This window comes from Trachemys scripta, chromosome 1 (genome assembly GCF_013100865.1).
Source record: "Trachemys scripta elegans isolate TJP31775 chromosome 1, CAS_Tse_1.0, whole genome shotgun sequence".
Taxonomy (NCBI): domain Eukaryota; kingdom Metazoa; phylum Chordata; order Testudines; family Emydidae; genus Trachemys; species Trachemys scripta.
In genome coordinates, this window is record NC_048298.1 from 157,680,881 (window position 1) to 157,708,813 (window position 27,933).

A 27,933-nucleotide genomic window follows, 5' to 3' on the forward strand; every position below is an offset into this window, starting at 1 on the left:
CATAAGTACTTTACTTTGACCATCTTTTGAGTGGCTTTTTCAGATGCTTGAGTCATAATTTGGTCTCTTTTCTTTATCTGCTACTTGAGATGGTAAAAGTTAGGACTAAAAGAAGGAAAGTAAAGATTAAACTGGGAATGAATAAAAAGGATGAGGTACTAATAAAACTCAATTTATGTAGTGTTTATCACTAATTCACTGTAGGTAAAATGTTGATGCAGAGACAGAGCACAGAGGAGGAAAACAAAGGAAAATATACACTCAGACAATGCTTTTTAAATTATTTGAACGTGCTTAGAAAACATTAGCAAAAGTAAGATCACAAATACATGCATCTTTGTCAGCGGAAGTTGGCAGATCCCTCTTAAACTTATTAAGAAATAAAATGTAGTGACAAGAAGAATGAATACCCTAGGTGGTGAGAGGGCAGGAGTCAAGAATGAGGGAAGAGGAGAGAATGGATCTTCATCTTAATAAATAAATAAATTAAAATCCATCACTTCAACAAGTCAGAATGACAGTCTTTGGTTTTAGTTTTTGTTTTTGGCATTTAAAAAGTCTTGTCTGTCTTGATTTGTCTGGACAGCTAGATAAAGTGAACTGTTGTGAAGGCTAAGACTATAACAGGGTTCAAAAAAGAACTAGATAAATTCATGGAGGATAGGTCCATCAGTGGTTATTAGCCAGGATGGGGAGGGATGGTCTCCCTAGCCTCTGTTTGCCAGAAGCTGGGAATGAGCAAAAGGGAATGGATCACTTGATTACCTGTTTATTCGCTCTGGGGTACCTAGCCACTGTCGGAAGACAAGATATTGGGCTAGATGGACCTTTGGGCTGACCCAGTGTGGCCATTATGTTCTTAAAGTGGTTGGAGGCTAAGTCCTCTCATAAAGAGGTACTCCCATTGGGCACCCAAACACTGAATTGGGTTTTTAAGGTAGATGTTAACTAAAAGACTTCCTTACAGCCTGACAAAACAACAAACCAGTTGGTCACTGAGTTGTATGTCCTGTGATGTCACAATTGTATTTTGCTAACTGAAGACGTAGTATTAAAGGGGTATGTGTGTATATAGATACAATTTTTTTTTTTTTTTTTTTGAAAAACTTTTTGTGGGATGAGTGTAGAGAAAAGTAGAGCTCATTTGTCCCATTTCCCTCCTACAGCAAGGAAGCCTAATGACAATCAATCCCCTTTCCCCTGCACAATACAAATCACTTCTAAGGAATGTCTCAAGGTATATGCCTTTGGACTAAAAACAAATGCAGACAGAATTATGTATGTACTGAGCAGGAAGAGAGGCCAGGGAGGTGCTCTAGTGTAGTTCCTATTAAGAGGAGTTTAGCAAGATGGAAAAGGGGATAAAATAGTTACTTGGATAACAAGACTGTTTCTGACCTTTGTCAGAAAACTAGTTGCCTTGGTATGTCAGACATATTTCTTACATGAAATGGTGGTATACAAAACATTAAAAATGTTAAGGTTCTTGCAAAGTGAGGTGCTTACAAGTTAGATAATATGAATTAAGGCTACCTTTTGAACATAACTTGGGCCACTTGAGTATATGAATTATGATAGTGTTCATTTATGTGATCACATTTTTCCTCAGGATCCCTGCCTTCTTCAGTTGCAGAATGAGCAACTGTTGAGTATTCATTTTGTTTAGTGTGTGACCCCCTACCTTATTTGCTGCATATCCTTCAAACCCTGCTCTGAATAGAATATCTTCTCATGAGCTCTTCTGTGGGCTCGCCATTGAATGAGTGCTTGACAAGCATCAATTAAACTGTCTTTACAACATGCTCATAATTATTATTACTGCTTGTTGCAGAACTGAGGCACAGATCGAAGCAAAAATTGTCACAAGTTTCCACTTGCTATGGATGCCCAATTTGCTTCCATTGTTAGCTGGTGTAATCAACAGGATTCATACTTTTCATGCGTAGTCCTCCTAAAGATGGCTAAAATTATAAAGTAATGCAGTATTTGGTCCTGCCATGAGTGCAGGGGACTGGACTCGATGATCTCTCGAGGTCCCTTCCAGTCCTAGAATCTATGAATCTATTGTAAGGAGAGAAATAAGTTACAAGGTGGTATGGTAACTTTCAAACAGACAGTGTGAATGTTACCCAGAGCTAAGTTTTTGTAATTATTCTTTAGAATTCCTTGCAGATGGTAAAATGTGACTATAAACAGTAATTTATCTAATTAATTGTTGGTTTTGTTAGCATCACTAAGACTGAACTGTAGAGCAAAGTTTAACAGCAGGTAATTAATTGAGATTTTAATTTAACACTTGATACAAAAGACCTTCTCATTTACCCACCCACAGATATGACCTTGCTACAAATAATAGGAGTACCATTTTATCAAATATAGCTTTTAAATAGTCATGACTGACTTCCCTATTTCATATCCCTGTGGAATATTCTTTTCAGGCACAAAACTTTAAAACTACACCACCTTCAGCTTTTAATCTCACATTTTTCTTGACAAAAAATAGCTGTGCAGATGGTGCAGTCTGGGCTGGAGCTTAGACTCCAAAGCCTACGGAGGAGGAGTGGGCTTCAGAGCCTGACCCTCCAGCCTGAGATGCAACTTCAAAGTGCTGTCTACACAGCTATTGTTAACCTGGTAGTGTGAGCCGCAGAAGCCTGGGTCTGCTGACCTGGGCTGGGAGGCTCATGGGTGCGGGTTCCCTTTTAAGAAGTGTGTTCTGCTCAGCAGTTGTTCCATCAGGGGAGACCACATTAGCTGACTTCCTAGCCAAAGAGACCAATTTTGATATTTGGCTTCTCCAAATCATGGAGTTTCTCTTCTGTGCAGCCAGTTTGCTTCTTCCTCAGCTGGTTCTGCACTTAATGACCCTATGCTACAAAGACATGTTCCTCTGTTCTCACCTGGCCAAGTTTCGTGCGTCTGACTGCTGAGTTTTCTTGAGCCTCTTAAGCTCTGTGCTTTTTAAGCCTCGCCATCAGTGCTTGACTTTGTTTTCCTGCTTTTAGACTTTGTTCTCCAAATTCTAGCCCTTTCAGACAGACTTGGTCAGATTGATTTCTTGAGGCTTTAGCTATCCTGCTTTCCCAATGTGTTTCCATTTGAATGGGAGTCATCAAGATCTAATGAACTTCCATTGTTCTGGATCTGGGAGATGTCAAGGCTGTGTCATGCAACAAATGGCAGATTCAGCTAACATGGTGTTATTTAATAAGCTATTTAATAATATCTGTCAGAATTCAAAGTTGTACATAGTCCTCAAATTGTCAAAATCCATTTCTGCCCCACTGAATAAAGAAAGTTAGAGGAAATTTTAGGGAGAATGACGAGCAACCTTGACTTCAGACAGGTATCTCTGCAGTAGAGTTGTCAACTCATTTTGATATTTTATGGAGGCAGATAAGATAAATTAGCCTTTCCTATTAATTCAGGTCTCCTTAATCTAGCCAAGGAAATTCGTCATCACCAGTAATAGAGATGTACCAACTCCTTTGGGCAAAATCCATGATCGTATCTGTAACATAGACACTTGTTGGAGGTAGCAGTGTTTCACTGGAACAGGGAAGGGAATAAACATTATTTAGAAAATGTCAGAACATATTCCATTGTGCTTTAAATTTCCAGTTACCGAGAATCAAAACAGATCTGTTAAACAGAGCATACAAAAGTCTTAACCAATCATTGTGCTGTTTCTTAATCTCCATAAAGAGTGATCTGTGCTTGCTTGAATTTGAAATTTCTGAGATGAAGTTTTTGATTTAGATATTGAAAGGTTAGACAGTGGGCCTAGTGTGACGACTACAAAAGTGTCTTACTAATTGGTTATAGTTTTGTGTGTGTGGTGGTTCAACCCTGACTATTCAGTGTGCGACTGAATTTATTTCTTGAAAGTAACTTAACTAAAACTTCTGTTTTAAAAAAAATACAAAAGTAGATACTTCCTTTCAGAGATAATGAATTAAAAAGGCTAAATATTCTCCTGCAGTGTCATCAGACACAGCTCTGTGGCGTTATGCTTGTGTTGTACCGGAAAGTGAAATGGACTACTAAGTGAACTCTCTGAATTACTAACAAAAACCTGTTGAATTTTGTATCTGGTGGGAGTGGTGAATAATGAAGAGGACATGTCCATCAGGATTTGTGTGGTACAAGCAAACAGTGTTTCAGTATTGCCAAATGTAAAGACCTACATGGGGCGGGGGGGAAATGTAGGCCGTATTTCAAGGATGGAGTCCTCCATTCTTGGAAAAACACTGAGTCGGAAAGACATTGGGATCATGGTGGATTATCAGCTGAATATGAGCTCGCGGTGTCCAAAAGGACTAATACTTGGATGCCTTAATAGGGGAGTGTTGAGTAGGAGTAGGAAAGTTCTGTTACCTCTGTAGTTGGCACTGGTGTGACCACTAGTGGAATACCATGTCCAGTAAGAGGTGCCCACATCAAGGAGGATGTTAATAAATTGGAGAGGGTTCAGAGAAGAGCAGGATGCAGGATTAGAAAAATATGCCTTTACAGTGAACTAAGTGTAGCTTATGAAAAAAGGTGCTTTGACTACTGATAGACATGTATTCCACTTCTGATGTGCATGCGCCCCATGCACTGAAGATCAGAATTCTTTGCTAGCAGTGTCCATTGGTCACATCTCTTCCTCTGGCCTCAAGACCCTCCCCCTTTAAGGGTAAAAGGAGGGTGGAGTGACCAACTGAGCCTCAGTTCCTTTCAACTGCTAATTGCTGTAAGACAGACCCAGTTAGCAGTGTCTACTTTTTTCCATTCAAACATTTTATGATTTTTCCAGTTGAATATTTTATTACTATTTTCTAACTGGCTAATTTAGGCTAGTTATTTAGTGTAGTATGTGAAGTAGGTTTTAGCTTTCTCTAGATTTTGTTTGCCCTATAGCTGGGGCAGGGTCTAGTGTGATGTGGGGAGAAAACCCACTGGACTTTAAATTTTGGGAGTTCTGAGGGGCTGTTAAGCCCATTAGTGACTCGCATTCTAGGTATTGTTACTGTTTACTTCAGAGACGTGCTTAAATAAAAAGTCACTAACAGGGCAACTAAATGTAGGGACGATGGGATGAATTTGTTCATGTTGGAGAAAGCTGTGAAGCCAGTCTTCGAACCAAATGGAAGACAAAATTCTCTAGTCCAGGATAGTCGTCAGTAAAAAGGGTCCTGGCAACTGCATTATGTCCAGGACTCCGCCTGTTTCATCCTCTGGACTGCAAACGGTGACTGTCATTACTCCTCTCTGAAGTACAGAGGAAAATTCCTTAAAAAGACTTCCTCAGAAAAGAAGACAGTTGCTTCACCCCTTTCTGTCTCCAGGAAGAAGTGCTGTTCTGAAAGCAGCCCCTTGCTCTTCATTTTGGCAGGAGGTAACTTGGAAAACTTGTTGACTGTTACCTGCACCAAAACAGAGCATTGCTGCAGTGTCAGTCTGCTGCTAGCACCTATGCTCTTGGCACTGGGTCAGTTTTCTCAGCTGCCTGTGGCATCATTGTTCTGCGTGAGGTCAGTTACAGCCCCCTACAGGGGTGACTTGCTCAGTGCAGGCATCCTCAGAGAAGCTGATGCCTGTGCCTGTATCTGCAGGCTGCTGCTGCTTTTAACATATCAGCTCTGGCTCCTCTAGCTGTAGAGCTTCTCATGCCAGGTATTAATATCGCCAGGTCAGCTAATGGAGCAGCATAACTTGATGCCAATGTGTACAGCACAGAGTCATTTGGTGGTTTCCATGCAACGTGATCTGACGTTGTTAGGAGTTTCTGTTATCAGGAAGTGCTTTCGAGGTCATCTGGGTGTTGTTGTGGTAGGCCTTATTCAGTGGATAATTCTCAGATCTTCACACAAGCAGTCCCTTGCCCCCTTAAAATAAAGAGCATTGGTATTCCTCTTTAAACATCTTTTAGTAGTTGGAATATTTCATCCTCTTACCCTTCAGTGTGTCTTATGACCCATACATATTAGTGTCAGGTCAGATACAGGTAAAAACATGTTAAAATCCCCCCCCTTCCCTCCCCCCTTCAATCCAAACTTGTTTTATCCATATGAACAAACTGCTTGGCCTCACTGGTCCTCATGGCGATATCCTAAATCAAAACCTCCTTCAGCTTCGGTTTCTAGGGTTAAATCTCCTTCACCGTAGGATCCACCTATTATACAAAAGCATTCACAGCAATCTGTACATATTACTGAGACAGACTCTTCTTCGTGTCAGTCTCTGTATGAACGTATAAATCAGCAACAAGTTTTTGAAACTGTTCCAGAGCATATTCCATTCTCTTCTCAGAATGAGGCTCTGGCTCTTCATCAGATAATTATGGGTTATTTCAAGGATTAGTTGGCAGAATGGTGGATGCTTTGGAGACCATGGTTCAGACTGTTGAAGGAAAAGGACATAAAATATTTGACTTTTGGCATACATCTGTGTGAGAGGCTTTTGTTTCCTGTAAGTGAAGGCTTATTAAAACCAACCTAACTATTATGACAGAATACAGCATCTATATCACCCACTTATAAGAAAATTGAAAAAAGGTATTGAGTGCCTCCCACAGGCTTAGAATATTTCTATATGCATCCTGACCCAGGGTCTTTGGAGGTGCCCACTGCACAAGAGAAGTCAAAATGTAAATTCTTTAGGACTACTGCAAAAAAGGAGTTGAGATTGGACTTATTAAGAAAATGGTATTTGGCTAGCCTTCAATCTGGCATAGTGAATTATCAGACCCTTCTGTCACGTTTATGATTACCTTACGTGGAGCAGTTACTGAGGACAGGTCTTCACTACAGGGCTCAGTCAACCTAAGTTATGCAACTCCAGCTACATGAATAACATAGCTGGAGTCAACGTAGCTTCGGTCAACCTTTTGCTGTGTCTACACCGTGCTGGGACTTACCTTATGCTTCTCGTTCCGGTGGAGTACCACAGTTGACGGGAGAGTGATCAGCAGTTGATTTAGCGGGTCTTCACTAGAAGTTTAGTGAAGACCCGCTAAATCGACCCCCGGTGGATCGATCGCCATGCATCAATCCCCCAGTAAGTGGAGACAAGCCCTGAGTACGTTGATAAACTTGATCACACCTTGGAGAGCAATTTAAATACTTATTTATGGAGGATCAGATAATAGCTAAAACCTCCCTACAAGTCTCAATTGATGCTTCTGATAAGGCACCAACCAACTGTGGTGTTTGTCATGGCTCCCGTCCTCTGCATTCCTAAAGCAAGTTCAGACTATGTTGAAAGACCTCTTCTGCTCAGATCTGAAACTTAATGACTCATTAGATATGTTAAGACTTTGGTGCCACATTACTGTCATTAGACATCTATCTTTCCCAATATAAAAAGCAGTTTTAATATTCTACTTAACCAAGACAGCATTTCACTACTCCTTTCTATCATCCTTATAACAGAATATTAGATTTCTGTAAGAGGAAACAAATAAATAAATTAAAATGATGGAGGTCTTTTTCAACTTTGAATGCTGCTAAAGCTGGGTCAAAGAAGTCATTTTGATGTGTATGTTGAGAGCTGCCAGCCAATTTTGGAGGATCTTGTCTCTTACCGTTTTTGGGGACAGTTGCATTATTTCTTACAGCAAGATCCCAGTGACTGGAAGTTGCAGCTCAATAAAGTCAGACTGGAAATACAGTGTAAATTTTTAATAGTGGAGGTAATTAATCATTGGACCACAGTAACGAAGGTTGTGGTGGATTCCTTATCACTCGCAACTGTTAAATCAAAATTGGATTTTTCTAAAACGTTCACCAAAACTGTTTTGCATAATGACTGACTAGATCAGTGGTCCCTTCTGGCCTTAGATTCTTTGAATCTTACAAAGATCGTTTGCTATTAGACTATATACACATTAGTATATTGAATTGCTAATATAATCCATTTTCTGACGTTTCTCAATAAAACAAGTGAAGACTAGGGGTTTCTCAGCAATTGTCTGTTTTCATAAAATTAATATGTAGCCCTATTAGTGGCACATCAGTTGAATTCTCCCAGTTTAAACATATTGCTTTTAATGTTTTTCATGATGTTATAGATCACGTCTCTTAGATCCTAGGATCAAGGAAGATGAGAACTTTTTTTTTTTTTTTAAATTATTATTATTATTATTATTAGACTAAGTTCTGTTGGTGGAAGGGGCAAACTTTTGGGTGTCACAGAGCTGCTCTTCAGGTCTGGGGAAGGTAACCAGAGCGTCTAAGCTAAATACAAGTTGGGACAGATTGTTAAGCATAAGGAGTTCACTTGTTATAAGAGACCACTTTCAATGAAGTGGGCAATTAAGGGTTACCAGGTAGTAGGGTGTGTTACAAATGGTTGTAATGAGCCATAAAGCCAGTGTTTCTGTTTAATCAGTGTTTTTAATGTGTAGCAGACATTCAGCTTCTAAATTAATGATTACATTATCTAGCAAACTTTGAATGAGGTCATTATTCATGTATCAGGGGGTAGCTGTGTTAGTCTGTATCTACAAACACAACAAGGAGTCTGGTGGCACCTTAAAGACTAACAGATTTATTTGGGCATAAGCTTTCGTGGGTAAAAACCTCACTTCTTCAGATGCATAGAGTGAAAGTTACAGATGCAGGCATTATATACTGACACATGGAGAGCAGGGAGTTACTTCGCAAGTGGAGAACCAGTGTTGACAGGGCCAATTCAATCAGGGTGGATGTAGTTTTACGTACCTACATGCCTCCAACTTCCATCCAAGACACATCACACGATCCATTGTCTACAGCCAAGCCCTAAGATACAACCGAATTTGCTCCAAGCCCTCAGACAGAGACAAACACCTACAAGATCTTTATCAAGCATTCGTAAAACTACAATACCCACCTGGGGAAATGAGGAAACAGATTGACAGAGCAAGACGGGTACCCAGAAATCACCTACTACAGGACAGGCCCAACAAGGACAATAACAGAACACCACTGGCCATCACATACAGCCCCCAGCTAAAACCTCTCCAGTGCATTATCCACAATCTACAACCTATCCTGGAAAATGATCCCTCACTCTCACAGACCTTGGGAGGCAGGCCAGTCCTCGCTTACAGACAACCCCCCCAACCTGAAGCAAATACTCACCAGCAACTACACACCACACCACAGAAATCAATCCCTGTAGCAAACCTCGTTGCCTACTCTGTCCCTATATCTACTCTGGCGACACCATCAGAGGACCCAACCACATCAGCCACACCATCAAGGGCTCATTCACCTGCACATCCACTAATGTTATATATGCCATCATGTGCCAGCAATGGCCCTCTGTCATGTACATTGGCCAAACCGGACAGTCCCTCCGCAAAAGAATAAATGGACACAAATCAGACATCAGGAATGGTAACATACATAAGCCAGTAAGTGAACACTTCAATCTCCCTGGTCATTCTATTACAAATTTAAGTGTCACTATCCTTGAACAAAACAACTTCAGAAACAGACTTCAAAGAGAAACAGCAGAACTAAAATTCATTTGCAAATTCAACACCATTAATCTGGGCTTGAATAGGGACTGGGAGTGGCTGGCTCATTACAGAAGCAGCTTTTCCTCTCCTGGAATTGACACCTCCTCATCTATTATTGGGAGTGGACTACATCCACCCTGATTGAATTGGCCCTGTCAACACTGGTTCTCCACTTGCGAAGTAACTTCCTGCTCTCCATGTGTCAGTATATAATGCCTGCATCTGTAACTTTCACTCTATGCATCTGAAGAAGTGAGGTTTTTACCCACGAAAGCTTATGCCCAAATAAATCTGTTAGTCTTTAAGGTCCACCAGACTCCTTGTTGTCATTATTCATGATATTTTGTTCATCGGAGACAAAAACGCTGTTTTAATCATCCCTTCCAATATGAATTGTATAATAAACGACTAAGACTCCAATAACTTAGAAATAACCTATATGAAGAGGTTTTCCTTCATGTAAAATTGGTAATAAATTGCAAGTGAGAGAGCTTTTAAAGGGGAATCAACTCTTCATATCCCTTTTTGTTGGCATCAAAAAGCTGCATGTACAATGTGTGATTAATCTGCAAGTTTCACTAAATTACTAGTTGGGTACTACTTATCACTACAGTCTGTATTCACTTTGACTAGATTTTTAAAAATAGCTATTCTTGAGATGGAAAATTTTTGTTCTGCCTTGGCTAAACAGCAAAAGAGAAACTAAATTTCAGTTTGATATCCAGGTATATTAACGGTTACACAGTTGATTATGAAGACATGCTGACTTTTTTTGTTCAAATTTAATTATGTGCAAGCAAGTGCTTCATTGTCTACAGTAGAGTGCTTTTGCCCTTTGCTTCCTAGAGGCTGCTACTGTCAAAAGTTTTCTATTCATATTTTAATATCAATAATCTAATTTGTGCCACTTGCCTGGAGTGTGCTTCATTCAGTGTACTTGTAATAAGTCAGGGTCATCAAAGCTTTGATCCACTTTCAAGTCATCCACTCGTCCTTATTTTGTCGGGATAACGAAGCTCCTGAAGCTTTTACCACCCTGTTGCTCATAGCTTAACTGGAACGTCTCTGTTATGCTAAAACTTAAGATACCAGTCATGATAGTTGTCTGTATCTTTTAGTGCTGACTTCAGCCTTCTGTATACTTAAATTACCAGATGTTCAAAACTGCTGGCTCACTTGTGAGGAAATGTCCAATGCATTTGAAGCATGACAATCTTGCATAGGCAACGCTCTTGCAATGTGCCTCAGAAAGGACAAAGGTTATGCTGGGAATTGCTCAGATGTCAGCCTAGAACTTAACTCAAAACACTTAACAGCACCTTGAACTTGTAGTTCCAGAAAGTATGATGCAACACTGACCCAAAAAATCTTGAATGCTTTCTACTTAATGTTTCTTAAAATTTAGTTGCTTTACAACAGTAGCACCTTTAATGTTACTTTAACTCCGAATATGTAGATAGTTTTCCCGTGTCTATCTCCAGTACACATCAAGGGTCCTTTAGAGATGGATCTAGGGAATACATGCTTCTGTAGAAGCACTTGGTTTTGTCTGTCATATAAATTAATTTCTTCTGGAGAACAATCTTTGTCCTTAGCTACTAAGAGAAACCAACAGAGATATCAAATATTGTACTGCCAGTAGACATGATAAATAATTCTTAGACACCAGTACCTAATAAAAGGCTTGATTATATTTCTAGTCAAATGATGCAGTGTAAAGAACTTGGACAAACCTGCTAACTAAATATAGTGAAGTACTGTCCCTGTATCTTCAGTGGTGAGAAGGTTACATGCTATAGAAATACTATTTAATCAGGGCTTGGGCTAAATTGCCTGTCTTTTGAACTCGCATGGAAACAGTTCAGAAATGAGTGTCTCATATAGCTACTCTGAAACCTCTCATATAGCTGATACTTTACTTTGATGTGAGTGGTAACCACTTTGAATGAAAGCATCAATACTACCAAAACAATTTAACACAGCACGCCTGAGGGCTTGTCTACGTAGTGTGGCAATGGGCACCTGATGAGGGATGTGAATATGAATGTGCACCTATGTGCACCATTTGCATCTGTAACTTTCACTCTATGCATCCGAAGAAGTGAGGTTTTTACTCACGAAAGCTTATGCCCAAATAAATCTGTTAGTCTTTAAGGTGCCACCAGACTCCTTGTTGTTTTTGTAGATACAGACTAACATGGCTACCCCCTGATACTATGTATTGCATGCTAACTGATCCATGTGGACCCTGCTCGCGCACACGCAAAGCTCCCCAGTGTGTTAACTAAGACTGAAACATGCTACATTAATGCACTCTAGGGAACTTTTAGTATGCTTTACTGGAGTCCACACAGGTCAATTGGTGCACATTAGATTTTGTATTCCTCTGGTGTGCATTACAGCACCATGCAGACAAGCCCCTTGGTATCTGTTTCAGTTTGAGGGGGCATGGCTGAACAGTAATAAACTTTTAATGTTAATAGGTGAGTGCTTTTTGAAGCCCAATATTACTTTCAAAAAAGGTCAGATAATCCTGTAGGAGGAATAAGAAACACTAAAAGTTAGTGATTCAGAAGTGTCATTTATATAAAAGGATATTGATGTTCTAGATTGTTGTAGCCTAGCTTGGTTGGTTTGTTATACCACTTAGATTTTTTTCTGTAACAGAATGTCAGTGTTTTCAAACACCTTAATCTCTGCAGGAAAATCTGTTGAAAATGGCTATTTAACTTTAATAGCACTGTTCTAGACAATGCAGTATAAAGTTGAAAGAGCCACTATAAAATCTGTGAGAAGTGAACATAATGGGTAGGAAAAAATCCTTCCATTGTCTTTCAACACAAATGAGGGTGAAGTAACTTTAAAACTTCTGCCATGTTCTCTCTGCTGGAGTATTTTTGTTTCTATCTGCTTGAAAAGACTTTATATTGAAGCACTGCAATGTGGCTTGGGTATGAGAAGAAAAAAGCCACTTGGGAAATTGCTGGGCTTCTTAGTCACCTGGAAAGAGCGACTTTGTTCCTTGTAGGTAATAATTGTTACTATCTCCAGCATACTGTAAATGCAATATTCCCAAGCCAAAATTTCGGCTTGACACTTGAACCTTTCAAAAGCTATCCTTTCTTTAATGAAGGAGAGCCTTAAAATCTACTTAGGTGCTTAAAAGCTAACATTTAAGACAAAATATTGCATTGTGGAGGCATCTGTTGCAATTCAGAAGTTAAAGTTGAGTTGACTTTTTGGTACTGAAGCAGGAAGTCAACAGCTTAGCTACTGAGTACAATATTTCATACCCCAAAATTGTCGTTCTGCATAGATAAGTACAGAATTTTTTGAGGCTTTACAAATAGCAAAGTTTCACTTTTAAAGTGTATCCTATACAGCTTGCTAAAACACACTGCTGTAAATCCCAAATAATTCTCCTAAGGGCATTACAGACGTAGCATACTTAGGATGAAATTACAGTTCAAAGTGTTGTGTTGGCTTCACTTGAAGATTTTTAATGATTAGTAGTCTTGTTCTTCATGACTGAAAGTTTATCCTTCAGCGGGGACTGACAAATAATACTCTGCAGTGAGCTTTGTCAAAATGGCTGCCATCATATTCTTAAATACAGGATGCCCTTTAGGGCAGGGATCGTCTGACCCACTTTAGTGCACTCTCCACACAGTGGCCCCAACACTGATAGAGGTTTTGCGCACTGTCATAAAATAAAACATTAAAAATAAATGAATGAAAACCAGAGGTACTTGATTATTACTTGCTATCACTACAGGGAAGAAAAGAGTCAGTTAAAAATGCCTTATCTGCTTCTTTTTATATTCAACATTTGGACTTTGGAAGCTAAACCATAACTGTATTTTCTGAGTTTGTAAAAAGTGGTTTTGATCTAATTAGAACATTACTTTATCTGTAGAGTTACTGATGGGTGTTCATAATCCTAACTCAACTTCAGTGTAGCTTGTTGTTTGGAAATGTAAAAGTAGCCTTACTTGAGAGGTGTTAAGCACTGCTTTTACCAAAGTTGGGAGGCTCACATTTTGAAATCCTGCATAGCATGGTTGTCAAACATCTTGTGTAAAGAATAAAAATAGTCTTTCTGTAATGGACACAGAGTACAAATATATGGCTACGGTCCCCTCAGTTCCCAATGAAAGTTGCCTTGATGTCAGTGGGAGGCTTTCACATAACTATTTCCGGTAGAAAACAGGGCCTTGATGTATAGTAAGTCTTAAGCGCTCATTACCTTACTTTGGCATTCAGCATCATTTACTGGGGAAAATATACTACTATTCAGGACAACTGGTATTTTTTCTTGGCAGTTCCCCCCCCCCCCTTTTTTTTTTTTCTTGCAACAGCTCTGTTCTTTTTTATCCAGTCTCTTGGCAAAAATGAGCCATTAAACAATTTTGGACACAAATCTAGTGATTGGTCATGAGAGTTGCCACTCAAACTGAATAAGATGAATAAGAGTAACAATAGTTGAGTGCTCTGAGTCCAAGTTTTGTGCTATCTACAGATTTCTTAAGACACCACTGCATCCTTGCTAATAGACATCACATTTGGAAGGCTATCTTCAGTACTGGAAAAGCTAGCAATTTATCACCAACGTGGGCAGCAGCCAAGCTCTCAAACTGTGTGTGGTTGGCCACAATCCTCAGTCAAGCCAGGTGCTTAAAAATAAATAAATAAATAAACCTTGCTCTGTAGTGCTTGTGAAACTAGCCATGCAGTCATAGCTTAGAGTTAGGTCACAGACTCTAGTGAATGCATAACGGATGAAACTCAAACTATGATGTTAAAGCTACAATGTAAGGTCTATGCACAAAAATATCAAATACTGGGTTTGCTAGTAGAAAAACAGCAAGAAGGCAGAAAAAATCAATTGAGTCCAAATTTAGTACTGCAGCATTACACATGAACGAGAACACATACTGAAACAAAACACTTGACTATGAGATTGTACAGGTATATGTAGGCATGATGATTCTCTAACTGAATAGGCATCACTATAACTTTCTGTTGGAAATGAAATATTTAGACTACACCATGAGATTGACTTGGTAACATGGAATCAGAGAGCTTGAATTAACATTACTGATAATTTCAGGTACTCCCTTGTGAAATAGTTCCTGGTAACCCAGGAAAAAATAGGAGTAAGTCTTTATTCAGAAAGTTTACAGCATATTGCATAAAGTAGATTAGCATATTTTTTTAACACCTAGCAGTACCCTTAAGAGCCTAGATTCATTTAGAGTGCTTGCTTATTTTGAAACTTCATAACCATCACTGCAGCATATACAGAAATTGAAAGTTGGTGTTGCTTGTGTACTGGATCTGAAATCTGACTTAAAGACTTAAATTTTTGTCCTTGGTTTGAGTTGATAACTATAATACATCTGCAGTAACTTATAGGGTGCTTGATTGCTTTAAATAGTTGAAGCTCAGATATTAAGAATGCACTGCAGTTTGCATACAATGCCTAAAAACGGGAAAAAATAAAAAACGGCTGATCCCTCCAATGCACTTTAAATTAGTTTTAATGTTCTAGATTTGTTTTTGATGGCTTCAAAGTGTCAACTCTTGCTGGGGGCCACTCTGACACATCCATCTCTCTATCCCTGCCTCCCACTGCCCTTCAGTGAAAGCCTACCCCGAGGAAGTGGGGCCGGGATTTCACTGGCTACCTGTGGCTGGGTGGGCGGGAGCCGGGGAGCTGCCAGAAGAGAGTCCCGGTGACTGATCACTGTAGTCGCTTCCACTGATGAGAGCCGCTTCCAGGGACATGCACAGTGGCCCCACGTGTCTCCAGAGGAGCTGCTTGGAGAGGGGGCTTCATGGTGAAGGGCACCGATCCCTTCTGGCAGCACCAGCGTGACCCCCATGGTGGCACATTGCACTGCCCTTGGTAACAGTTATTCAAGAGAAACAGCTGGGTGCTACAGGGAGGGGCCACTGCTTTGCCTCCCCCATTCTCTGCCTGTGCTATGTAGGCTGTTGTGGCTGCAAAAGAAAAAAATCCACTGGTGGCCGCATTTGAGAAACGCTGTTCTGTGTGCAGACGCACACAGATTTGGTATGGCCCTTGAGGATGAGCTCTGTTCTTAATTTCTAAAACTACTTGTCTTGGTCTTGAACACTTGATGAAGTTGTAAATATTGTAGAACTTTTAATAAAAGCAGTGAGGTGTCTGGCCCACTCGAAGCTAATTTGTAAAACAGTGGATTGGGACTAAGTGCTGATGAATGGTGGAGTGAAAGTTGTTAGTGTAGATGAGTATTCAGCAGAAGAAAACGGATGGGGAGTGAAAGCAGGACAGACTGTAGCTGAGATAAGATAGTAACAGTTCTGACTGGCTATTTCCTGTTAGGAGCTTCCCTGAACACTAAGACAAGATAGAAGTTAGAGAAAAGTCTTGTGGTGGATGACAAAAGTTCAATGTCTGACTTGGCCACAGACTTATCATATGGCATTGGACGCTTCACTCGCACTCTTTTTTTTTTTTTTTTTTTAATATCCGTAAATGGTTGGTTAACATTGATTTCACCATAGAGACACAGACTGACACAAATATCTCTGATATTACAATTTATGGATAGGTAAAATAATAAAAATGCTGCTTAAGCTTATTAAAGTTTGATTTAAGGATATTTACTTTGTTAGTCACATGTCAAAATAATGTTGTTTTTTAATGGTTACAAAGCTTCAAATGTTTAAATTTCAACATCTACTCATTATATAATTGTCCTGACACCGTCATAATTTCATGCAAATATGAACATTAAAATTGATCTTTAAGCCTTTTTAAAAAAAAACATTATTCTTCAGTTATAAAAACAAAAATCAATTTCTGCCAAATCTAGTTATTCGTGTTGGTAATGAAATACATTGCTCAGCGTGGGAACCCAGGAGCTGGTTTTTCTGTTCTGTGCATCAGTCCCTAAAACCTGCCTCCAGGGAAGTATAATGCAATAGACTAATAAATTAAGGTTTTAAATGAAATGCAAAAATTATAGCTAAAGGTAAATACGTGCCTTTAGATTTGATGTTTGATGAAATTCAACTAACATCACATTTCTTTGTTTTTAGGTGCCTTGGCTGGACCAGTGGTTGATCCACATGTAACAGCAGTTTGGGGGAAGAATGTCACACTGAAATGCATAATTGAAATAAATGAAACAATAACACAAATCTCATGGGAGAAGATACATGGTAAAAGTACACAGACCATTGCTGTTCATCATCCTGAATATGGGTTTTCTGTTCAAGGAGAATACCAAGGAAGAGTGTCATTTAAGAACTACTCACTTACTGATGCAACTATCATCCTAAACAATATAAGCTTCTCTGATTCAGGAGAATATGTATGCAAAGCAGTTACATTCCCACTAGGAAATGCTCAGTCATCAACAACTGTAACTGTATTGGGTATGTTTGCTTCTTAATAATATTTGATTTTTTTTTTTTACCCCCACCCCCCCCCCCCCCCCAAAAAAAAAAAAAAAAAGGCAAAACAAACTTCATAGGACTTGGCTACCTGGAGACTTCATGTGTGGCAAGCTGGGGTCTGAATCGACAGCACACTGTCTTGCATTGAACTGATTGGCTGTTTACCTTCCTACTCTACACTGAAAGTTCACTAGTGGGATTTGACAAATGTTTCAAATATTGTTAGTGGGCTCCAGCTTTGTAAGGAAGTGATCAAATTTCTTAATGCTGTGACTTACAAAAGTATATAACGCATTCTTCTGACTCAAGTTTACTTTAACAATCCTCTTGGCTGACTTAGAAGACAACACTGAGCAGGTGTTGTAATGCAGTATTAGTTGATTTGTGAAGTTTTTTTGGTAGATGTAGTCACATCCACGAGAGCTCTACAAGCCTTTTGATTCAAAGTCATTCTTAGTGATTTGGGGAGGACTTACATATTTTAAATCAGAAAATCAAAGCACTCTGTCAAATAATCCAAAAGATGAGAATAGTGTGTGCATTTAAAAAAAAAAAAGTAGGTAATACAGTTGGGCCTTAGGTGCAAGAAGGAGAAAATAAACCTTAAGTGATGGAATTAATATACTGGTCAGTACTTGCTGAGTGAAGAGATTCTCTGATGGGTTACAATAAGCTGAGATGAAATTGCTGCTATGTCAAATGTTTGACAAATATTTACTAAAATAGTGCAGTTAATTAAAAACAAACTTTAACATTCTAGCATGTTTAAAATAAACTGCACATGAATGGGAGAAATTTCAAGCATTTTTATTTATAAGCTTTCTTCTCAAATTTTAGAAACAATTCAACTAAAGGCAAAAAACGAACTTAACAAAGTTTGGCCTGAAATCTTGAATAAATAATATAGCTGACTTGAATGGAAAAATCAATATGTGATTTAAAGGAGCTTTGTTAAGGATGTTCCAGGTGTATTGATCTGATGAGATACTAAATGACTGTAGGAAGGCTTTGGATGGTGAAATAAGTAAATTGCTGTGTACTATTTTAAAAAGAAACTTAATGGCTCATTAAAGGGTTAGGGAGGGCACTCCAGCAAATATGAAGTAATTGTTCATCCTCTTTCCCTCCCCCCCCCCCCAATTGAGTATTTAAAATGCTTGAAGTAAAAACTTAACTGGAGCCTTGTCTTACTAATCCACATTCTTATGTTTTCTTATTTGTTTGATATTAATGCCATGAACAATGGTTAAAATGAGTTTAGTTTACTTATAGATTAGTAATTTTAACTAAAACTCTGACTAGAGATTCATGCTAGTTTTAATACACAGGGACCTGTTTGGTGTGGCAGTGACTGTAACATAGCTCTAGAATTAATTTTTTGAGTTGGTATTTGTCTCCCAGTTACTCTACTAGCACAGTAAGTCATAGAACTGGTTCTGTGAAATATGGACTATAGTTTTCTTTGTGTGATGCTATTTTCTACAGCTTGGATTTGAAGCAACATGTTTCTAGTTTCTCAGTTTTTTTTCTTCAGTAAATAATTAATTTAAAAGGCTGAATGAGTAAAGCGTTCCATGTTAAGTAAGGCACAAAAGAATTGCTTGTCAACTGCAGGCCTCTGTTGGTGAGGGGAGGAATGGGGCACCTTGAAAAATAGTTGGATATGAAGCAATTGTTTGTTGTAAGGGCAATCAGAAAGGTCTCTGCCCTTCAGACTGTCATTGTAAGGACGGAGAAGACCGTGATTGTGGCTTAGATGGTGCATTGTGTAATACCCACGAGACACATGTTGTGTGGGTAGAAAGTCTCCAGGACTATAGTAACATGAAGAACAATACACGTTTTGAGTTTAGACCTGACACAGGTCATGCTACATTTTGACTTTAACCTGTAGCTGATGGGCAGGTATTTAGGAGGTGTGAACTTGGGAACCTTTGATTTGACCAGTAAAGTGAGATGTCCTTAAATATTGGTGGAGTTAAAGTATGACCATGTGTTGTCAGACAAAGAGCTCTTCTCCAAAGTCCTGTCTTAAATCAGGAATCCTACTTCAGTTTCCAGACAGGCTGTGATAAGCACTTGCGTCTCTCAATTTTTTAGCTGCTGCTCTTAGTCTGGGAAAGTGTTAAAATGAGTTATCAATAGGTGCCATCCATTCATCGGGAATGCAGTGTCTGATCAAGTCTTGATGTATTACTGAGATCTGTTCCTTTCTCCCCATGTCTGTGTGGACTGCAGAATAGTCTATTACTGTCTAAGCTTTAATTTATAGTGCCTTGTTGCTATTATTTGTTAGGTGAGTTGGTTACATTGCACTGTATAGCCCCTCAAGCCCTTCTCTCAAGAATTTAGCATTTAAATCTCTCCCATGCTTCCTTTTCTTCCTCAGATTTCCTGTAGGCTTCATCTTGAGCAGGATGGTTCCTAACTTCAATCTTGATACTTTTCTTGAGGAAGTGTGTTTTGCCTACTTGAAATGTTAGTTGCCTCACTTGAACTGGATTTTACCAAACAATTGAGTTTTGACTTGAGCTATTTAGTCCTGTTAAGAAAAAAAAAGTCACACATCTAGTAGTATTCAATGTAGCAGAAAGCTTAAAAACTGTTAAAACTGTAAGGGATTTTAGAAAATAAGTGATAAATATAAAAGGAATGGTTTTCTCTTGTAAAAAAAATATATATATATATATCTATTTCCTCTGTTTGATCTCCGTGAACAATAAATTCTATATACATTTTGTATATATTTACTGCTTTGAGCAATTCTATTCACGGTTGTGTTGTCTTGTAGCTTTTCTTCACCTCTTGAATTTCTGTGATGGAAGGTATTGCTGTTAAGATGAAGGATATGGAAGATGGAGAAAGATGTATTATCCAAGGTGTTCACTTTTTTGGCAATGTGGTGTTTCAGACCCAGAAAGCAACAGTTCTTGGAGTGATGATCCATCCCTATGTGTATTCCACAAGTGGGTGCACATGTGTAAATAATTGTCATTTTCATAGTGTAGTTTAGTGTAGTAAACATCTCCCTAGTCAAGGAACACAATCCCTTGTCATCTGGGGACTACGCCAAGGATCCCAGGCTTCAAGAACTGTCTCTCTCATGCGCATTCATTTTCCATTAGCGACGAGTATTAATGGTGCCTCTGTCTGGGTGAGGCACACATTTTGGTGAAGTGTGGTATCTATAAGGCCTTCCAACCCAGAACTAGAGTGAGCCCCATCTCTGCAAGTTCCTTATAGAAGAGGTAATGAGGCCCCTGGTGCACTCTGATCCTGGCCAAGGAGACTGCCCTGTACAGTGGCCTCCACTGATCTGTAGTGCCCCTCTGAGCACGAGCCATTGTGTGGAGCTGCTGGCACTGAAGCCTGAGGACAATCTCCACCACAAGAGTAAGAAACACTCTTATGGGCATAACAGCAGACCCACACAGTGGACTACTTACAAGAGATTAGTTCACTCCCCTACCTGTACTAGGTCAGGTGAGACGCAGCACTTGGATCCAGCAGTACCAGTGCTGGAGGGTAAAGCAAAGAAGCGGGATCTGTTGGTACCAGTGGTGACCTCGGTACTGGGACACTTAGAGCATCAGTCTACAAGAATCGTTCTGGATGCTCCATCAATGCTGCCTTGCCAGCATGCTGACCCAGGTCACTTTGGAGTCTCAACAGGCACCCCGTGGACTCAGGATATAGAAACTTTCCTAACACCAGAGGAGGTATTTCTGCTATACCTGCAGTGTCTACTCCTCATGGGTCCGTCCATTCTTTGCGATGTTCCCACACCTGAGGATGAACTGCTGTTCCTGCTGCAGGAGAGGCCCCTTTCCCGTCCATCGGACCAAGCCCTCTGGTACGGATAGTCCTGCCATTTCTGACCGAACCAGTATCCAGCTCAGGAGTCTCAGGGCGTAGCCCCATTGACATATCCACTGCTGTGCAGGAGCCTGGACATGCAGCCGAAGCATCCTTATCTGCCTGGCTATGACATTCTCCTCCTCCCCCCGTCTCCGGAGAAGCCTGGTATTGCTTCCCCATGGGCCCTCCCAGCTGGATGGACCCCTCATTCTGACCCTACTGGAGCCCATGGGGCATGTACCACAGACAACCACTGCCATTGCAAGGATCCTATCATGCCTCAGCATGCCAACCAGCTCTGTTGGTATATGAGGAGGAAGACGTGGAATCGGTACCGCCAGTTCCAAATGGAGCCTCCTCATCACCAGATGAGGTGGTCATCCTTTTGCTGCTCTCTCCACCAGATGACTACTGGTGGTACCAAGAACTTCTGCAGAGAGTGGCTACCAACTTAAAAATTCCACTGGAGGAATTCCAGGACCCCCAACATAGTCTCCTGCACATGTGGCCCTTCCTATAAACAAGGCCGTGCTGGAACCAGCCCAGATCATTAAGCATACACCAGCATTGGGTGCCCCCATTCCGAAAAGAGCCAAGAGACAATGCTTTGTGTTGGCTAGAGGGACCAATTTCCTATTCACACACCTGGCTTCTAATTCATTGGTCATTCAGGTGGCTTTGGAGTGGGCACGTCAGCACCTGCAGGCAAGGCTTTGCTGGCGAAGTACAACTTCACCATGTACAGTAGGCTGGCAGAGTTTTAAGTACAAGTGCCCTGCAGATGACCAGACCCAGCTCTAGCCCTTAGTGAATGAAGGAAAATTAGTAGCAAAATTGGCCCTCCAGCTGACACTGCATCCCATTCTGTGTGAGTGCACAGAATTCATGTCCCCTGCAGATTTCTTTGCTTCCCTGCAGAAAAATGACTTTCTGACAGGGAAGCAAAGAAAAGCTGCAAGAGCAGTCCCACACCACTCCCTAGCTGCACAGGTACATCATTTCAGGCAGCCGGTGGAGAGGTAAATCACCACAGGGCTGGAGACATCCTAGCCAGTGGTTTCAACCCTGAGCTGGGATCAGCTGCTAGTCCCGGCTGGGCTGGAGACAGGAGAGGACAGGACTTTCTCTTCCCCTGCAAGGAATGGCTGGAGCTGTCTCAGACCCACCCACAGAAACCTCCCCCAGATGCAGGAAGCTTAGCATGCTCCCCTGCTTCCTGACCCCATTGTTCCTCAACTGTGGGTGGGGGAGGTCACGGGGAGCTGCTCCCCCATCCGCCCAACCCCTGTGCATCCAGACCTCCCATACCCAGACACCCCTTCCGAGCCTCACCTGTACACCCAGAACCCCCCTAGCTCTCCATACCCGAACCCCACCGCACCAGACTTCCTCAACCCCCTGCAACTGGAGACCCCTGCACCCAGATCCCCTGCCTTTCGACCCCTACCCCTGCATCCAGGCCATCCCCCACTGAGCTTCCCTGAGCCCCCCCATCCAGACTCCCAGGCCACTGATCCTCCCCCCAACTAGCTGTACCCAAACCCCCACCCCACCAAGCCCTATTCCCCCAGCACCCAGATCCTTCTGCTGAGCCCCAACCATCTTCACCTGAAAGCCCCTTCAGAGTTGCACTTGGAACTCCCCCCAACAAGCCTCTGTGAATCTAGACACCCACTCCCCACTGAGCTGCCTGCACACAGATTGTTCCATACAGAATCCTCTCACCCCATATCTGTATCCCCCAAAACTGATCCCTTCCACACTTGGATCCTGCCTGGTTGAACCTGCCTGCCCCACACCTGGGGCAGAGGGGCAGGGCCAGGTCTTGTGCTCTCTGGGTCAGGTGCAGCCTCACCAATGAGTCTGTCTGGAGGGTCGGGGAGCTGCAGGGTGATCTCCCACCTTCATGCAGCCAGTGGTCTCTGCTCCCTGCTGCCATGCTGAAGCCTCTGCATTTATTTATTGACAAATAAAACTTGCAGAATTTTTAATTTTTTGGCACAGAATGCCCTCAGGAGTACCCATTCCTTGGCCACCAGACTCACGATGCACAGGGACTCGTGGCTTCAGTCTTGTGGTTTCCTGAGGGAAGTCAAAAACACCATCAAGGATCTCCCTTTCGAAGAAGCCGATCTTTTTAGTGATAAAACGAAAAGTGCGTTCTCTGGGATCCATGTCCCCGACAGTTTTCAAGAGCTCCTTGCCTTTCTCATGAGGATCACCAAGGGAGATGCTCTTCTGTTCTTTCTGCCTCAAGCACAGGAAGAGTCTTTTCGAAGGCAAAAGCATACAGGGAGGACACCCTGCTAACTAATATCTCCTTATCTTCACCAGATGAGGCTGTGATGCCTCCCCCAACTTCTGACAAACTGTGCCAGGTGGTTTGAAGAGCTAATTAAACAAATTGCCTAAGTCAAGATCTACTTGGAGTAGGTTGAAGAGTCCCACAAAGCCCTGGCTGGGATGATTTAGCTGGGAATTGGTCCTGCTTTGAGCAGGGAGTTGGACTAGATGACCTCTTGAGGTCCCTTCCAACTCTAATATTCTATGATTCTATAAGCAGTTAGACATTCTACACATAACAGCCTTCTATCAAGTGGCATTACGAGTAAATGAGACTTTACTGGAACCTTCCAAGACCATCTAGCAGACCCCAGCGACGAGATCACCTACATATGTAAATGTGCAGATTAAAATTATTACATTCCAGCCAATAACTCAATTTCTGTTTACATACCCTACCCCTAATGCCTTGGTTGTCAACAAATGGGTTTTGGCGTTTATAGCCTCAGGTTATTCCACACATTTCACCTCCATCTCCCCAGTTCACCCTCCTTCCTTGTTCCTTTTCATGGACCCATCTCATGAGCATTTACTGAGACTAGAAGTCATTTCTGTCATGTGTAGGGGTTATAGAAGCTGTTCGAGTCCAGCAGAGGGAAGGGATTCTGGTCCAAAAAAGCCTCTGGATGCAGAAATTCAGGATGGTGACACTCGCAGGTATTTTTCCATTGCTGTATTCTAGGGATTGGTTTTTGGATTTTGATCTTGAGGATGTGTATTTTCACATCGTGATTCACCCCTCCCATGAGATGTTTTCTTCATTTCATAGTCCACCAGGATCACTTGTATGGTGCTTCCCATCAGTTTCTTCTGCTCTGAGGGTATGCTTGAAGGGCCTGGCAGTAGTCTACCTTCATTGACCTGGGATGGTTGTCTTTCCATTCCATCATAATTCTGTTCAATGGCCCCTCTTACAGTAAATTTGTCTTTATAGTGAAGACAGCTTTGTCCCTTTTCCACAAGTTAGGAGTTGAGCTAAACAAACAAAAATCCACTTTTACCCCACTGCAACTGGATTCCTAGGATCTTCTCTTGGTGCCATAATAGCCAATGGTTACCATGCCAGGGACAGATTTGATACAAACCACACTTAAAAATTCAAATAAGTCCACAGACTATGTCAAGAAATTGTCTAGTATTGTTAAGACACATGGCAGCTTGTGAAGCAGTATGCCAAGTTACATCTTTGCTGGTTCCAGGGATGGCTCAGAACAAGTGCAGTTTAGACAAGATAGTATCTGTCCCTCATTGAGTATTGGGTTGACTCAGTTGGTGGCAGGACCTGTCCAAAGTATGTACAGGAGTTCCCTTCACCCAATCTCCTGCTATGACTAACTTCAAATTATTCCTCATTGGGTGCACATATAGGGGGACACACAACTCAGCGCAAATAGTGTGCCCAGCACTTGTCTCCAAATCAACTTCCTGAAATTGAGAGCTGTCAGGAATACCTGTATACACCTTTATTCCCTTCCTCAGGAACCAGTCTGTCATGGTCATGACCGACAGCGTAGCATTGGTGTTTTTATATAAATCATGAAGTGAGAGACTGTGCTGTGCTGAGCCTCCCTCTGTGCAGAATCGGTGAAGTTAAGGAACTGGTGTACAATGAAGCATATGCTTATCTCACCCTTTTACTTCCAGGCATGCCAACCACCTGAGCAGGCACTTCTCCCAGGTTTGCAGGTGTGAGTGTGACACTCCGACTCGAGCATATTTTCCTAACCTGGTGACTCTTGGAAGTGGACCTCTTTGCAACCACTGTGAAAATGAAGTGTGAAATTCTGCTTGTGTGGGGATAGGAGAAGGTCATCAGGTCATAGGGGCCGCATTCCTCACATATTGGACAAAGGACCTTCTCTCTGCATATTTATCAACACTATTGCCCCTGAAGGTGCTCAACAAGATCAAGCAGGACAAAGCCAGGGTTATCCTAATTGCACCGATTTGGCTGAGAGACATTCCTTAACTGATTTGTCTCACTTCGTATCTGTCCTTGCTCCTTCCAATCATTCTCCATTTGTTATCCCGCAGTTCTGGGCACTCTTCCTCTCAGAGCTTGACTCTTCGATGGTTCTTGGGGAATAGAGGTTTCTTACTCGATAGAGATATAACAGATCCTATTAAACAGCAGAAAGATCTGTAGCAGAGCTAGCTACACCTCTACCCCGATATAATGCTGTCCTCGGGAGCCAAAAAATCTTACCGTGTTATATCAAACTTGCTTTGATCCGCCAGAGTGCTACTTTACCGCGTTATATCCGAATTCATGTTATATCGGATCGCGTTATATCGGGGTAGAGGTATACTTTGAAAAGTAGAGAATTCATCACCGGTGTTTTCACTAGCAGTTTTTCCTACCCATTCCCTTCTTTGCTGTTCTTGATAATCTTTTGGAATTAAGGTGGTCAGACCTTAGTTTGAGTTCTGTCAAAGATTTGGTGGTAATCACAACTTTCCATTTACCAGGGGAGGGGGCTTCAGTATTTGCCTACCCCACAATGACAGAGTTCATTAAAGTACTGATAAATTTATTCCCACAAATGAGCTAACCTACTCTGGTATGAGGCTTGAACTTGGTCCTTAACTGCCTCATGAAACCTCCATTTGTGCCTCTAGCTAGTTGTTTTCTGTTCCACTTAGCTATTAAAATGACATCACTTCTGCCCATGGGCCAGATAGGGGCATTAATATTGGACCCCCTTCACAGTATTAAGGAAAACATTTTATTACAGCCTCATCTCAAACTTGTTCCTAAAAATTCTTTGATTTCCACACTAACCAGGCAAATATAGCTTCCTCCCCAATTTTGTATGTGTGGTTCTTCCCCCCCCCGCCACCCCCCCCGAATTTTCCAGCCTCACCAGTCCAGTGAAAAATCTGCATTCCATACGGTGAATGTTGGAAGGGTGTTAGCTTTGTATCTGGACAGAGCCAGACCATTTAGAAACTCTCAGACTTTCTTTTGTGGACAGATCAGAAGGATCTACACTTTCCACCCAAAAGACTTCAAAATGCGTTTCTGGGTATATTCTGACTTGTTACGAGATCACTAATGTTCTGTCCCTTTCTAGAGTAATTGTCCGCTCAACTAGATCTCAGTCCACTTCTATGGCGCTGTTGAAAAGTGTGCCAGTCACTGAAATTTGCAGTCGCAGCTTGGCCATCAGTTCAGTTTTTCCAAACGACGAGTCTTGGTACACACTTCCAGATCAGATGCTGCTATTGACAGTGCTGTTTTGTCAGCAGTCTTAAATCCGACTCTGAAGCTGCTCCCTCCTATGGATACTGGTTGGCAGTTGCTTGAAGTGGAGCACCCATCAGGACACTAATTGAGAATGGAAAGGTTGTTTAATTTTACAGGAACTGAAGTTCTTAGAAATGTCTTGATAGGTGTTCCATTGTTTGCCCTTTTCCCCCTCTGCTTTGCAGTCTTGTCTTTTGGGACCTCACGATAGAGAAGGAACCGAGGGCCGTTTGTCTGCGTTGCTTTGTGCATCCTCGGGACATGAGGTCTGGAGCCATATTTGCGTGCTGAACAGGCACTGCTACCGAAAATGTCAAAGATGTACCTGAAGTGGAGTGCACATAGGGGGATGCACATTGAAGAACTCGTGTCACTCTACAAGTGACATCTGCAAGTGGTATTATTTAAACAATAGACTACATTTGGATTAAGTAAGAGAATTGGTGGATGACTTACTGTATTCACTAGGCAGATGCATAATTGAACCTTATTTATAAATAAAATACACAAATTAAGTGAGAGCTTGACTTTTAATACTGACTACTGTAAGAATTATTTTCTCTTTTAAATATAAACTGCAGTAGAGATGCTTCTGGACACAAAGTTCACAAAAGGTTGGGCAATTAGATATTCCCCATTAGTACCTTGTAGCATGGGAGTGAAATAAATCTCTTATTTGTAACTGGCATAACATTCATAAGTAGACTAAATTTCCTTGCACTTAAAAGTTTTTCTTCAGAGGCTTCCCTGAATGTATATGAGTTCAGCCTTCCTGGATGTCATTGATTCTTGGGCATCTCTCAGGTCTTCCGTGATGTTGGGTTTTTGCATGTTGATCGTCTTGATAGTTATATTTATATTTAAAAAAAAAAAAAAAAAAAAAAGGGGGGGGGGGAAAAGAAGAGCTTAGTTCTGAGTAGTAAACAGAATCTGTTTTATGGCCAGAGCATAATGCTGCAAGCCACGCTGTTAACTACCAAAGATAGTAGGCTAAAGGACATAACGTGATCTGATTTGTTTAATAGCTTGTGGAAGAAGAATCTTTAGTACTGTTGCTCTTTAACTAAAAACAAAAAAACCCCCACCCCGATATCTATGAAACTAGCTAGGTGATAGCACTTCAGGTACACAACAAAGATGATTTGGGTTCTGAGAAAACACTAGTGCAGGAGATGCGTAGTTGTAGATAAGTGCATCATACATTTCTATGAAGTGTGTAAAAAATTGAATAAATGTAAGTTAAGCTACAGAATTGCTTAAGTAAATGTGTAAAATATAGTGTCTTCCTGGTTAGTAAAACCAATCCCACCAAATGTAGCCTAAAGGCTATATTTAGTTGCAGTTCACATGTTTTAATGGTTCTCAACCAATGAGCATCAACCTTACCTTAGAGAGGGAAAATCAAATACAGATGCAAAGCTAGATTAAAATAAACGATTTAAAACAAGGTTTCCTGCTTGCTGATTAAAATTTGGTTTATATCACTTTGATTTTAAATCAGTCCACCCTGCCAATGTTCAGCACAGGGGTGTCAGAGCTGTCAATT

At 41.1% G+C, this 27,933-nt stretch overlaps 1 protein-coding gene across 2 annotated transcripts in view; it reads left to right on the forward strand.

The window, feature by feature from the left end:
- NECTIN3 (nectin cell adhesion molecule 3) overlaps positions 1-27,933 on the forward strand; it is a 123,377-nt gene that overhangs the window by 14,877 nt on the left and 80,567 nt on the right. For both annotated transcript variants that reach the window (XM_034790849.1, XM_034790838.1), the window contains exon 2: positions 16,580-16,918. In XM_034790849.1, coding sequence (XP_034646740.1) covers positions 16,580-16,918 — 339 coding nt within the window. The remainder of the gene's footprint in view (positions 1-16,579; positions 16,919-27,933) is intronic.